A 12303-nucleotide genomic window follows, 5' to 3' on the forward strand; every position below is an offset into this window, starting at 1 on the left:
GCGTTCATCAAGCTTGAATGTAAGCAGCATCTGAAAAAACACATATATTTTTGAAAGCTTGTAGATATTGATAGGCTACCGGAACTTAAAAACAACATGGCTAGGATTTTGGGAAGTTATTTGGATTTAATATGTCCCTTATAGCCAACGGCAAGAGTCTACGCATGGGCAAATTTGAATTTTTACACTCAATAGTTTGCATTTTATGTTTTTTATTTACTTAATTCAGTCCAATGAAATAGCAGCATAGGTAGTCATGATGACAACGTTGAGTTTGCATGGTCCAGAGTAGGTTCAGGAGGGACCATGCCACATTTTTAGGACATTCACATAATATACGTTTCCATATAATCAATCTAAATAAACCTCAGTGGTTTTCCAGAGGTAAAGTAATGCTTTTGTAATGCTGAATCTTGACTTCCTAACATCTTGACGCCTACATCTCTTACTATAACCTCTATTTGCGTGCACCCTTTTCATAAGACACCATTGAGCAGTTCAAGGTACCCTTTCTGATCCCAACACAAAACAAAGCAGAAGCATTCCTTTTTTATGTATAAAGGAAAAATATTTATTTAGTAAAAAAAATCTGTGACAACATTTTTTCATTACAAAACAAACGTTTTTGGAACACAACTTCGGAATGTTACAGTATCATGTAAAAACCCCTTCCCCTCGCTCCATCCCTTTCAATTATTGCATTGTACTTTGGGATGGATCCAAGCAGTAGGCATGATCCAAACCACATCACAGTTTTGTGGATGTACAGTTACTTGCTTTTGAAAACCTGTCATATGATGATTCAACAGTATGGTGTGTCCCACAACTATCTCTGCTCTTACTACCAATTTTTAAGGAAATGCCATTGCTAGGAGCTCTGCATTTTTAAGGATTTTAACAAAGAAAGATTAAATTGCAGTTACTTATGTACTTCTATAAATGTGGAATATTTACAGCAAGGTCAAACGGACTACAGTCTGTTCTCTTTGCCCAGTCCTCATCACCAAGTCAATGCCATGGTCTGTAAAAACTTGCATTCTCTCATCAGTGGGAAGACGTAGGTTGGTGGTTGATCTTAAGTTGCCCTCTAGAATAACAATGAAGTCAAAAAGGAAATTAAACCCTAGAAAACCTCTTTGTGGGGGAGTTAAAATTAGATGTACTATTGTCCTAAACTTAATTCAGTGAAACTCCTATGCCATTTTCAATGTCATTCTTAAAAGGCTTCATCGATGAGCTGCTCAACAATGTAATGGTATTTCAACTTCTTGATAAAGTCCATCTTTTGGTTTTTCCAGTGGCGGCTGGACCACATTTGGTGTACCTTATATTGTTAATGCACAGAGCCTGCTTAGCATTTTGTGAAAATGTTCTTATATATACAGGCTTATTGGAACAACTAAATGGAGCATAATTCAGCCAAAATATAAAGGGTTTTATGAAATGTGGGAGGAGGAAAGGGAAAATACAAATTAAGATCAGACATTCACATGTGCATAGCTGTGGTACAATAGGTAATTAACCCTCGCACATTCTGGCTTATCTCATCTACTGAAATTTACCTTGAGAAAATTGCAGGGGTCAGTTAACGTTTCAGATGAGTTATCGCAGTCGGGGCAAAAGTGTTGAATGAACAAAATGAAAGGCCTATACCTATGCAAACATGACTGTCTAATAACCGTCTAGGGGTTCCCTCCCAAGGTTACAAAACTAGTATTGCCTAAAGAGCATCTTTCTTTCTCTAGTTTATACTTTTTTAACGCCGCTTGTGTGTAATTTTTTTGTCCCAAAAGCGGCGCAAACGTAAAAAATGCAATTATATTTTGTAAGTTTGCGCCGCTTTTGCGTCAAAAGATAACAGAAATACAGTGCTTAAAAAGAAATCAGTATTTTCAGTGGCGCAATAGTTTCTCCATAAAGTAGGGTATCCTCCAAAGGATGCTTCTTGGGGGACAGATTTTGTACCAGAGGTTGACTTATGTAAGATATAAGGACTACATCATGAAATTACATGTTGTATGTGTGATAAAGTGTGTAAGATATGTGGATTGCTATAACACTCAACTGACACCATATTAGTCTTCCATGAAAGGAAAGAATGTCTCCTGTAATGTAAAAAAAATAAAAATATGAGAAATCATATCTTTCTGAAACTACTACTATATTTTTGAAGATCTAGAATGTATTCCTTAAAAATGCAGTTTCACATGAAATAAAAGTAGACTGGATATAGGTCAACAGTTTCCCGGTAATATGGGACCCATTGACATGCCCAGATCTCCATTTCCACAGTTGAGTTTGTTAGCCATCAATTCTTCCACCAGCTGAACACTTAAAGTAGGAGTGTATGGGGGTATATATATAGTTTTACCAGAGCCACTCGTACAAAGGTTAACCAAGTCCTTCCACAATCTTCCTCCTTTACTTTAGGCTTTCATAAAAAAATATACATAAACATATTATTAATTATCAATAAATTAAAATGATGTTGTGAAAGCAGCACACAAAATGAAATCAGTAGTAAAATGAAGGAAACACATTTGGTAACACATTCATACTTGTTGAACATTGCATAATGCTAGTAAAACTGACTTCAGAAAAATAAATGTACAGATGTGCTCAATCTACAAAAAAAATATGGTAGCACAGGTTGTTCTCTCAGGCGGAACTGCTGCTTAGCGAGGCTCCTAGCTCTTGGATGGAGTAAGCTCAGATGTTGCTGAATGTAGAGGCTTGGACTTAAAAAGATAGTTCAATTGGTTGAAGGTCCTACAGATCTAGCTTTCTTTTTCTTGATCAGTTCCCAATGCCTTAGACCTTGTATGTCTAGTTCGGTTGCTTTGACCTTTGCCTCAGATGTGCTACAGATGTACCTTTCTGTGCTTTGATGTGTGCCCTATGCCAAGGGATTCCACATGGAGCTATCCTTGCATTTGCCAATGCCTGGTGCTACAACCCACAGGTTTTCATTTATTTCTGGTATGCAACTGCATGGATGGTCAACCAACCTAACTTGCTGTACTAGAACCTAAATCCAGTGCCCTGGACATCTGGAAGTCCAGCTTTCCTGGCATTGACAAGTGCCCTACGGGAGAGGGGCCCTGCAATCTATAGTGTACCTCTTCTTGCTTTCATCTGTTTGTGGTACCCAGTGGTATATCAGATCTTCGAGTCTAGCTCACTATGCTATAACTTGTAACGGGGCCTAGGGCCTCTATGAGTCAAGTGCTCCTTACACTGGCCAGTGCCTGGTGCCTAAGGGTAGATGCCGTCTATGTTTTGCTTCTTGCTTTTTTATGTTTCCAGGTACACACTCAGATAGCAGACCTACAATTCTAGATTGTAGTGCTATAACTTGCAGTCAGTGCCTACAGATATCCAAGTACAGTTCTTGCTTTGACCAATGCCCACTGTCTCTGTGATGTACAAGCATCTTAGTTCTTTGACCGGTATCTTCTAGCTGGGGCTTTCCAGGTCATTTCTCGCTTCAGCATGGGCCGGTGTCTCGAAATCAAAAAGATTAGCTGTTGATGGTTTCACCTGTACAGGGAAGATTTGTCCTTGCCAGAGCTTAGTCTCCATGCATTAACCTATGCCTTGAACAATGTGCATCTACTGATCTTAAATGTCAGCCCTAGGGATTCCATGGTCTAGCACTTCTGCATCTAGTACTCTTGATGCTCACAAAATCATTGTACCTCCATTCCATCAAAGAATACATAGCGCACATACTTCATAATTACTCCTCTTTGAGCTACTTTCACCCGGTGCTGACCAGTAGTTGATTCACACAGCTAACATTCCTTAACTTGGTTCAACACAATGGAGCCTTGGTAGCTGAGGCCCAGAACCCAGTTTCTTTGTTTAGCTGCAGTAAATGGGCCATCTTTCATCAACAATGGGAATGTTCGATGATCAGTGTACAAGGTAAAAAAGTTACAAATATGGATGAATAGAGACAATTGCCAACAATGGATTCAGTGTAAGAGACATAAGATGTAAGGAGAATGAAAACTGAAAATACTCGTGTGAAGGAGACCTGTATAGAAGACAAGAGGAAGTACTTTTCTCTTTCCTGTGTTGTGCTTTTTTTCATGCACAATTACAGTCATTAGGATTTGCATCGTTGTGTCAAAGAAAAGGTGCACATCAAAACATTTCCAAACTGGGTAAAGAGCATCATAATGCTTGAGTCAAACTGTGCTGAACATTCTCCAAAGCTGCATGAGGTCCCTGTATTTGGAAGGTTCTCTCTGTACCATAGTCATCATGAAGAAGTCCTCGCATGGTAGTTCTTGGAGAATGCCACCCAATCCGGCTGAGAATGTATTAAGTCCACTGTGCAATCAACGCAAAGCAAGAGCAAAAAACACGAAATAAATTATTTTGGAAGCACATATGGGGATTATTGAGTCTGCTGACTCACAGTCCATAAGGGTATATGGTGTCAAGGACATTTGCCCTTCATTGATCTTCATTTCAAATCTATATTGGCCTGTTGCTATCTTGAATTCACAGTAAGGATGCGGATTGACCAGCATTTCACACAGCTTAACGTTTTGCAACTCTGTTTTCTATTGAAAATGCATCCTACCTAACCGCAAGAGGATACAGCATCTTTTCTACTTTTTAAAACTTAGGGCCTCATTTAGAGTTTGACGGACGGATAACTCTGTCCACCAAATTACTGACAGGGTGGCCGCCGCCTACATGGGAAACAGGCTACAGCTTTGTCTCTGGCAATGCTGCAGCCAGCAGGGTGCACCAGCACCCTCGCTATGTTCACAGTCTGCAAAGCAGACAGTAAGCATTGCGAGGGTGCTGGGCAGGGGGGGCCCTCCACTGCCCATGACAAGTGCATGGGCAGTGCAGGGGCCCCCCTGTGGCCCCCTGTACTCTACCAGCCTTTTCATGGCGGTGTTACTGCTGTGAAAAGGATGGCGGAGAACAAGGTCATAATCCCCAGGGCAGTGCTGCTTGCAGCACTGCCCTTGCAGATTAGGATCTCCGCTACCGCCAGGATCCAAGATCCTGTCGGAGCTGGCAGTTGGACCGCCAGGGTTGTTATGTGGCAGTTGGACCGCTGCATCTGCAGCGGTCCAGACCACCACTGCAAGTGTGGCAGTTGTAAGACCACCACACTCATAGTCAGGCCCTTAATCATTGTTCTAGTGCAATAAATACTAGAGGTTAATGGACTAAAACCTCTGAAGCTTAAATCCATACAGGAATGTTTGGAGACTTGTACCTGAGTAGACTTTTAAAGACTTTCCTAACTTCATTATTAATATAAAAAACCCACTCACCCTAAGTAACAACCCAAATACAACCATGTAGGGCAGGCACATGGAGGATCAATGCCTCACTTGTGATCACACAATGTCAACAGCATAGCCAGGATGAATTGCTGAGTTAGGTTATCACCGGAACTTGCCTGTTTTGATCAGTACTGTCCCAGATGCCAAGTTCAACATGGCATAATGTGAGCACTTGCATCACTGAACTGTTCATATTCCTGACAGTGAGGGATCTCTCCAGTCTCAAAAGCATCCCTTCAGTACACAGGAACAGATGACTCTCAAAAGCCTTATTGTTTTGGAAGAGTTGAGTTCCTTAAGTAGCTGAGCGCTTTAAAGGTTTCTCAGGGAATCTCTTTTTCCTGCCTTCTTGCACAAGTATGATTGTTTGGGGTACAGTGAATGTATACACTCTCCCCTCTTAGAAGAGACATGATTCCCTCAGAGTTCGCATGTTACTCAAGTCGTACGTCAGCGAGCGGCTCATCTTGCGCGTAGTTAGTTTCATGCTCTGTGCCGCATCTACGGCCTGGCTCAAGGACCAGCGAAGGTCCTCCAGGTCCTCCAAACCAAGGGTCACAGACCGGCGATGTCCTCTGCTCTGCTGACGGATGCCAGGTGATTGTAGCTCTGTCACCTTGTACCCCCTGGGATAATAAAGTCGAGAGGAACCTGGGGATGTTGAGGTAGGTGCTGGTGAGGTACAGTAACTAGAAGGGAAAAAAAAACACTTTAATGGACACAAAACACCACAAGCTCACAGGTGAAGATTCATAGCTGACATAGAACCCATTTAATTAGCAATCAGACACCAAACATATCCAATGGCTAAATCCAATCCAATAACCCTATCTGTATATCAAACAATACTGTGATCCTGATCATGTCCTTGTAGCATTATAGTTAGGTGAGAAGTTCAATAACAATGTAACTTTTTAAAGGTACAAAATAACAGAAATTCACTATATTATTATTATTATTATCTCAAGTAACTATAGCTTGTGCACTAAGGTAACAATAACTCGTATCCCACTACCCATTTAAATGACACGCAGCCCCAAGGAAAAGAGTTCCCAGGGCTGTTTAAGGCTCGAGGAGGGGGGCTGTGCATCTCCCTACTCCTTTTAATTTGGAAATCTATTCCAGGGATTGGATACCAGGACTAATAAGGCTCTGTTCTCTCATTTATACATCCGCCCCAGAAGATGGGGTCCCTGGGACCTCACAATGACCTTGGGGAGGAGGGCCACATACCCCTTCTCCTGATTAAATATCTGAAGCTGACCCCGGTGAATATTGTTTTTTTTATTTGCTGGTTTTGCCATGGATTTGTGGATCCTCCATGAGTTTGCAGCAAAATATTTAAAAAAAATTTAAGCAAGGGTTCCTTTGTACCCCCATAACAAGGCAAAGGGGGTCTGGGTATACCTACTCTGCCCACATATGTCTTTTTTTTTACTTGTTTAGGAATCAGGACTGAGTCCCGATTCAAAAGATGGCTGCCACCACATTCTTATTGATGTGGTGGAAGCTAACCAGATCTCACCATGAGAGCTATTGACTCTGTGGATCCCCCATGGCAAAATATATACAAAGTTGTTGAGCATTAATTGTGCAAAAACTACTGTAGAAATGTACACCAAATCACAAAAAGCACTCTTTCTGGACCAAGATCTTCCAAATGTGGTCTAAATCTGTCCAGCGGTTTGGGCTGTAGCTGGGTCTAAAGTTTCTGTAGAAAAATGAATGGGGATAATGCATTTTGGGATGCCCTCCTTTTTTTCGACCCACGCTTCATGGATCATCCTAAAACTTTCCATGTTCAAATTAGTCTAAAAGTAGCACCTTGTAGAAAGTTGTGTGGAGAGTCATCAAACTGCGCCAAAGTCATTAGAAGAACAAACACAAAAAAGCATTTCCTATGGAAACACAATCCTACCTATAACTACCCAGTGGCGAACAGATGCTTACAGGATAAGTAACATAATACATATTACCTAGTGGTGATCGCCACTAGGTAGCTATAGTTGGGACCATGTTTCCATAGAAAAGCATTCTTTGACTTGCCTACATCTTTGGCACGGTTTGACAAATCTTTGCAAACTTTTCCCAAAACAGAGCTCCTGTGATTCTTGTTGTGCACTGAAAGTTTCAGGGTGATCCGTCACGTGGGGCCCAAGAAAAAGGGGGGGGGGAGTCCAAAAAGTTGCGTTTCCATGGTAATTCCCTTAGGACATTTAGACACGACAACAGCCCGAACCACTGGGCAGAATTACACCAAATTTGGCAGAAAGCTAGCTTTCGGTACACAGATTACACTTTCGCTTATTTGGTGTGAATCCGTTCAGTTGCTTTTGAGAAATAAAAGGAAATCCAAATTTGATTTGGTACTCCCCCCTCCCCAAAGCCCCGGGGACCACCACCTCCCAAGTGCATTTACTAAATTTGGTGCTGGGCGGACCACCCCTCCCCGTAAAAAAAATATTTTCTGATGTGGGTGAAGCCCGATGCCTCCCCCACAGCCCCGGGGACCACCACCTCCCCGGGGCTATTTTCACATTGGAGGGGGGCTGCGTGGTCTCCCTCGAGGAGCCACTGATGGTCCTGGGGACCACCACCTCCCAGGGCCAGCTCCTGCAATGTCCCAGGGTGCCCGTCCCCGGGACATAGCTGTTTGCTTTTGCTTGGTGGGAACTGACCACTCCCACCATGCAAAAGCAAACACAACTCCTCTTTCTGACAGCGGGATGTGTCAAACAAGTCCTGTTGTCAGAACGCTGAGTTTTCATCCATCTTCCCTGCACACATATTGCTATTAACAGGAGCTCCTAGCTTGCTGGAGCAATGCCGGCTCACAGACGAGGTGGATCTCGCTGGGACCTTGGGGGAGGCCTTGAGGCTCTCTTCACAGTGCCAGGTAGCCCCATAAAAAGCACAAAATAATAAAATATTTAAAAATCTTATGGCCTAATGGTCAAGTTCTTAGACCCTCACACTTGAGGTTGATGGTTCTGTCCGTGATCATTTCCCTCCTTGAATTTTTTTAAACTTCAAATGTTTCAATCTCTTTCTCCTACTCACACACCCACGCAGACCCCTATGCACCCACTCATAGACCCACTCACTCATGCTCCCACTCACAGACCCACTAAGACCCTTGTGCACCCACTCACACTCTCACACACCCATTCAAAGCTCCAGTCAGACCTTTGCGCACCCACTCACAGACCCACTCAGATGCTCACATACCCACTCACAGACCCACTGACACCCTCATGCACCCACTCACAGACCTGTGCTCATGCTGACACACCCACCAAGACACTGATGCACGCTCTCTCACACCCAGAGACTCTCGCAGCCACTCTCATCTCCAGATACACCCTCTCACACCTATACTCACACCCAGAGAGACATGGTGCAGCCAACTCCCGCCGCGCATGGCCAAAGGGCCATGCGCTGTGTGAGTTTCAGTGGTGAGGGGGGCAGGCCAGGCCTTGCGAGCAACCCCTGCTGTGCACAGGCGAAGGCTGTGTACGGTGCACGTTTGGTTGGTTATAGGGGATTGGCCTCGAGGCCTGGCCGCAGGCCAGAACCTGTGGACAATGGCCACCGCACACAGCTGAAGGCCGTGAACAGCAGTGGTTTGATTAACGTGTAGTAATAAAAATTACTATATGTTAAAAACTATAGAAATTCACTGAAAAAACATAGGTTACAGAGATGTTATAGTTAGGAAATACAATTAAAAAAACATAGAAATTCACAGAAAAAAAAACAACGGTTACAGGGATGTTATAGTTAGGCTCACATTTTAAATGTACAAAACCATGGAAATGTACCTGCTATAGTTAGAATTATCTCAAGTAACTATAACTCGCGCCCTCGCCATGCACTGCTAATTACCCCAGATATTACAGCAGTCATGAGAACTTTTATAACGTCCTTAAAAGTATAAATAAAACACTAGCACTCTAATTTTTTAAGAAATACCTTTCCATGGTGGGGGCATGAGTTATAGTTACCTTAGGACGTGAGTTACAGTTACTTGAAAGAACTCTAACTGTAACTGCTGAATTTCTATGGTTTTGTATGAGTAAATTCAAAACCTAACTATAACATCCCTCTAAGCTTTGGCATTTTTAGTGAATATATATATATATATATATGGAAAATGTCACTTACCCAGTGTACATCTGTTCGTGGCATGAGACGCTGCAGATTCACATGCTGTGCATATCCCGCCATCTTGTGTTGGGCTTGGAGTGTTACAAGTTGTTTTTCTTCAAAGAAGTCTTTTCGAGTCTCGAGATCGAGGGACTCCTCCCCTTTCGGCTCCATTGCGCTTGGGCGTCGACTCCATGTTAGATTGTTTTCCCCGCAGGGGGTGAGGTAGGAGTTGTGTATATAGTAATAGTGCCCATGCAATGGAGTAAGTATGTATGTACATAATGTGTCTAAAAGTGATATATGTATATATTTACAAATGTATAAGTGTATTTTTATCAACTTATAACGGCTACAGGCTGCCGGGGAGGTGGGAGGGCGCATGTGAATCTGCAGCGTCTCGTGCCACGAACAGATGTACACAGGGTAAGTGACATTTTCCGTTCGATGGCATGTGTAGCTGCAGATACACATGCTGTGCATAGACTAGTTAGCAGTTATCTCCCCAAAAGCAATGGTTTAGCCTGTAGGAGTTGAAGTTGTTTGAAATAATGTTCGTAATACTGCCTGTCCTACTGTGGCTTGTTGTGTTGTTAACACATCCACAAAGTAATGTTTAGTGAATGTATGAGGCGTAGACCATGTAGCTGCCTTACAGATTTCTGTCATTGGTATATTTCCTAGAAAGGCCATGGTGGCGTCTTTCTTTCTAGTGGAGTGTGCCTTTGGTGTAATAGGCAGTTCGCTCTTTGCTTTAAGATAACAGGTTGGAATACACTTAACTATCCATCTGGCAATGCCTTGTTTGGATATTGGATTTCCTGCATGAGGTTTTTGAAAAGCTACAAACAATTGTTTTGCAAAATTGTATGGATCTATCAATGTAATACATTAGTGCTCTTTTTATGTCTAATGTATGTAATGCTCTTTCAGCTACAGAATCTGGTTGTGGAAAAAATACTGGGAGTTCTACTGTTTGATTTAAGTGGAACGGTGATATAACTTTAGGTAAAAATTTGGGATTTGTGAGTAGAACCACTTTATGTTTGTGTATTTCTATAAAGGGTTCCTGTATGGTAAATGCTTGTATTTCACTTACTCTTCTAAGAGATGTGATAGCTATTAGGAAGGCTACTTTCCATGTTAAGTATTGCATCTCACAAGAGTGCATGGGTTCAAATGGTGGACCCATGAGTCATGTTAATACAATATTGAGGTTCCACAAAGGAACTGGCGGTGTTCTTGGAGGAATGATTCTTTTTAGACCCTCCATAAATGCTTTTATGACAGGGATTCTAAAGAGTGATGTTGAATGTGCAATTTGCATATAGGCAGAAATTGCTGTGAGATGTATTTTAATGGATGAAAAAGCTAGCCTAGACTTTTGTAAGTGTAGTAAGTAGCTTACAATGTTTTTTGTGGACGCGAGTAATGGTTGAATTTGATTATTATGACAGTAATAAACAAATCGTTTCCATTAATTTGTGTAGCAATGTCTTGTAGTAGGTTTCCTAGCCTGTTTGATGACCTCCATACATTCTTGTGTAAGGTTCAGATGTCCAAATTCTAAGAATTCAGGAGCCAGATTGCTAGATTGAGCGATGCTGGATTTGGGTGTCTGATCTGCTGTTTGTGTTGAGTTAACAGATCTGGTCTGTTTGGTAACTTGATATGAGGCACTACTGACAAGTCTAGTAGTGTTGTGTACCATGGCTGGCGTGCCCAAGTTGGTGCTACTAGTATTAGTTTGAGTTTGTTTTGATTCAATTTGTTTACTAGATATGGAAGGAGTGGGAGAGGGGGAAAAGTGTAAGCAAATATCCCTGACCAACTCATCCATAACGCAATGCCCTTGGAGTGAGGGTGTGGGTTCCTGGATGCGAAGTTTTGGCATTTTGCGTTTTCTTTGTTGCAATTAGGTCTATTTGCGGTGTTCCCCAGTTTTGGAAGTAGGTTTGTAGTATCTGGGGATGAATTTCCCATTCATGGATCTGTTGGTGATCTCGACTGAGAGTGTCGGCTATCTGGTTTTGAATTCCTGGGATGTATTGCGCTATTAGGCGAATGTGATTGTGAATCGCCCAATGCCAAATCTTTTGTGCTAAGAGAAACAGCTGTGATGAGTGTGTCCCTCCCTGTTTGTTTAGGTAATACATTGTTGTCATGTTGTCTGTTTTGACAAGAATGTGTTTGTGGGCTATTAGTGGTTGAAATGCTTTCAATGCTAGAAACACTGCTAGTAGTTCTAGTTGATTTATATGAAGTTGTTTTTGCTGAGTGTCCCATTGTCCCTGCATGCTGTGTTGGTTGAGGTGTGCTCCCCACCCTACCATGGAAGCATCTGTTGTGATCACGTATTGAGGCACTGGGTCTTGGAAGGGACGCCCTTGGTTTAAATTTATAGGATTCCACCATTGAAGCGAGGTGTGTGTTTGGCGGTCTATCAACACTAGATCTTGAAGTTGACCCTGTGCTTGTGTCCATTGTTTCGCTAGGCACTGATGTAAGGGCCGCATGTGTAATCTTGCGTTTGGGACAATGGCTATGCATGAAGACATCATGCCTAGAAGTTTCATCACTAATTTTACTTGATATTATTGGTTTGGGTGCATGCTTTGTATTACGTTTTGGAATGCTTGTACCCTTTGTGGACTTGGAGTGGCAATCCCTTTTTTTGTGTTGATTGTTGCTCCTAAGTATTGTTGTATTTGACACGGTTGTAAGTGTGATTTTAGGTAGTTTATTGAGAACCCTAGTTTGTGAAGGGTTTCTATGAAGTATTTTGTGTGTTGAAGACACTGTTTCTGAGTGCTGGTTTTTATTAACCAATTGTCTAGAT

The 12303-nt window shown here is 42.2% G+C and overlaps 1 protein-coding gene across 4 annotated transcripts in view; it reads right to left on the minus strand.

The window, feature by feature from the left end:
* Nucleotides 1-552: 552 nt before the first annotated feature.
* AKNA (AT-hook transcription factor) overlaps nucleotides 553-12303 on the minus strand; it is a 279571-nt gene continuing 267820 nt past the window's right edge. For all 4 annotated transcript variants that reach the window (XM_069241503.1, XM_069241504.1, XM_069241505.1 and 1 more), the window contains exon 23: nucleotides 553-6007. In XM_069241503.1, the coding sequence (XP_069097604.1) occupies nucleotides 5719-6007 (289 nt within the window). In that variant the 3' untranslated portion in view covers nucleotides 553-5718. The remainder of the gene's footprint in view (nucleotides 6008-12303) is intronic.

This window comes from Pleurodeles waltl, chromosome 6 (assembly GCF_031143425.1).
Source record: "Pleurodeles waltl isolate 20211129_DDA chromosome 6, aPleWal1.hap1.20221129, whole genome shotgun sequence".
NCBI classification, from domain to species: Eukaryota; Metazoa; Chordata; class Amphibia; order Caudata; family Salamandridae; genus Pleurodeles; species Pleurodeles waltl.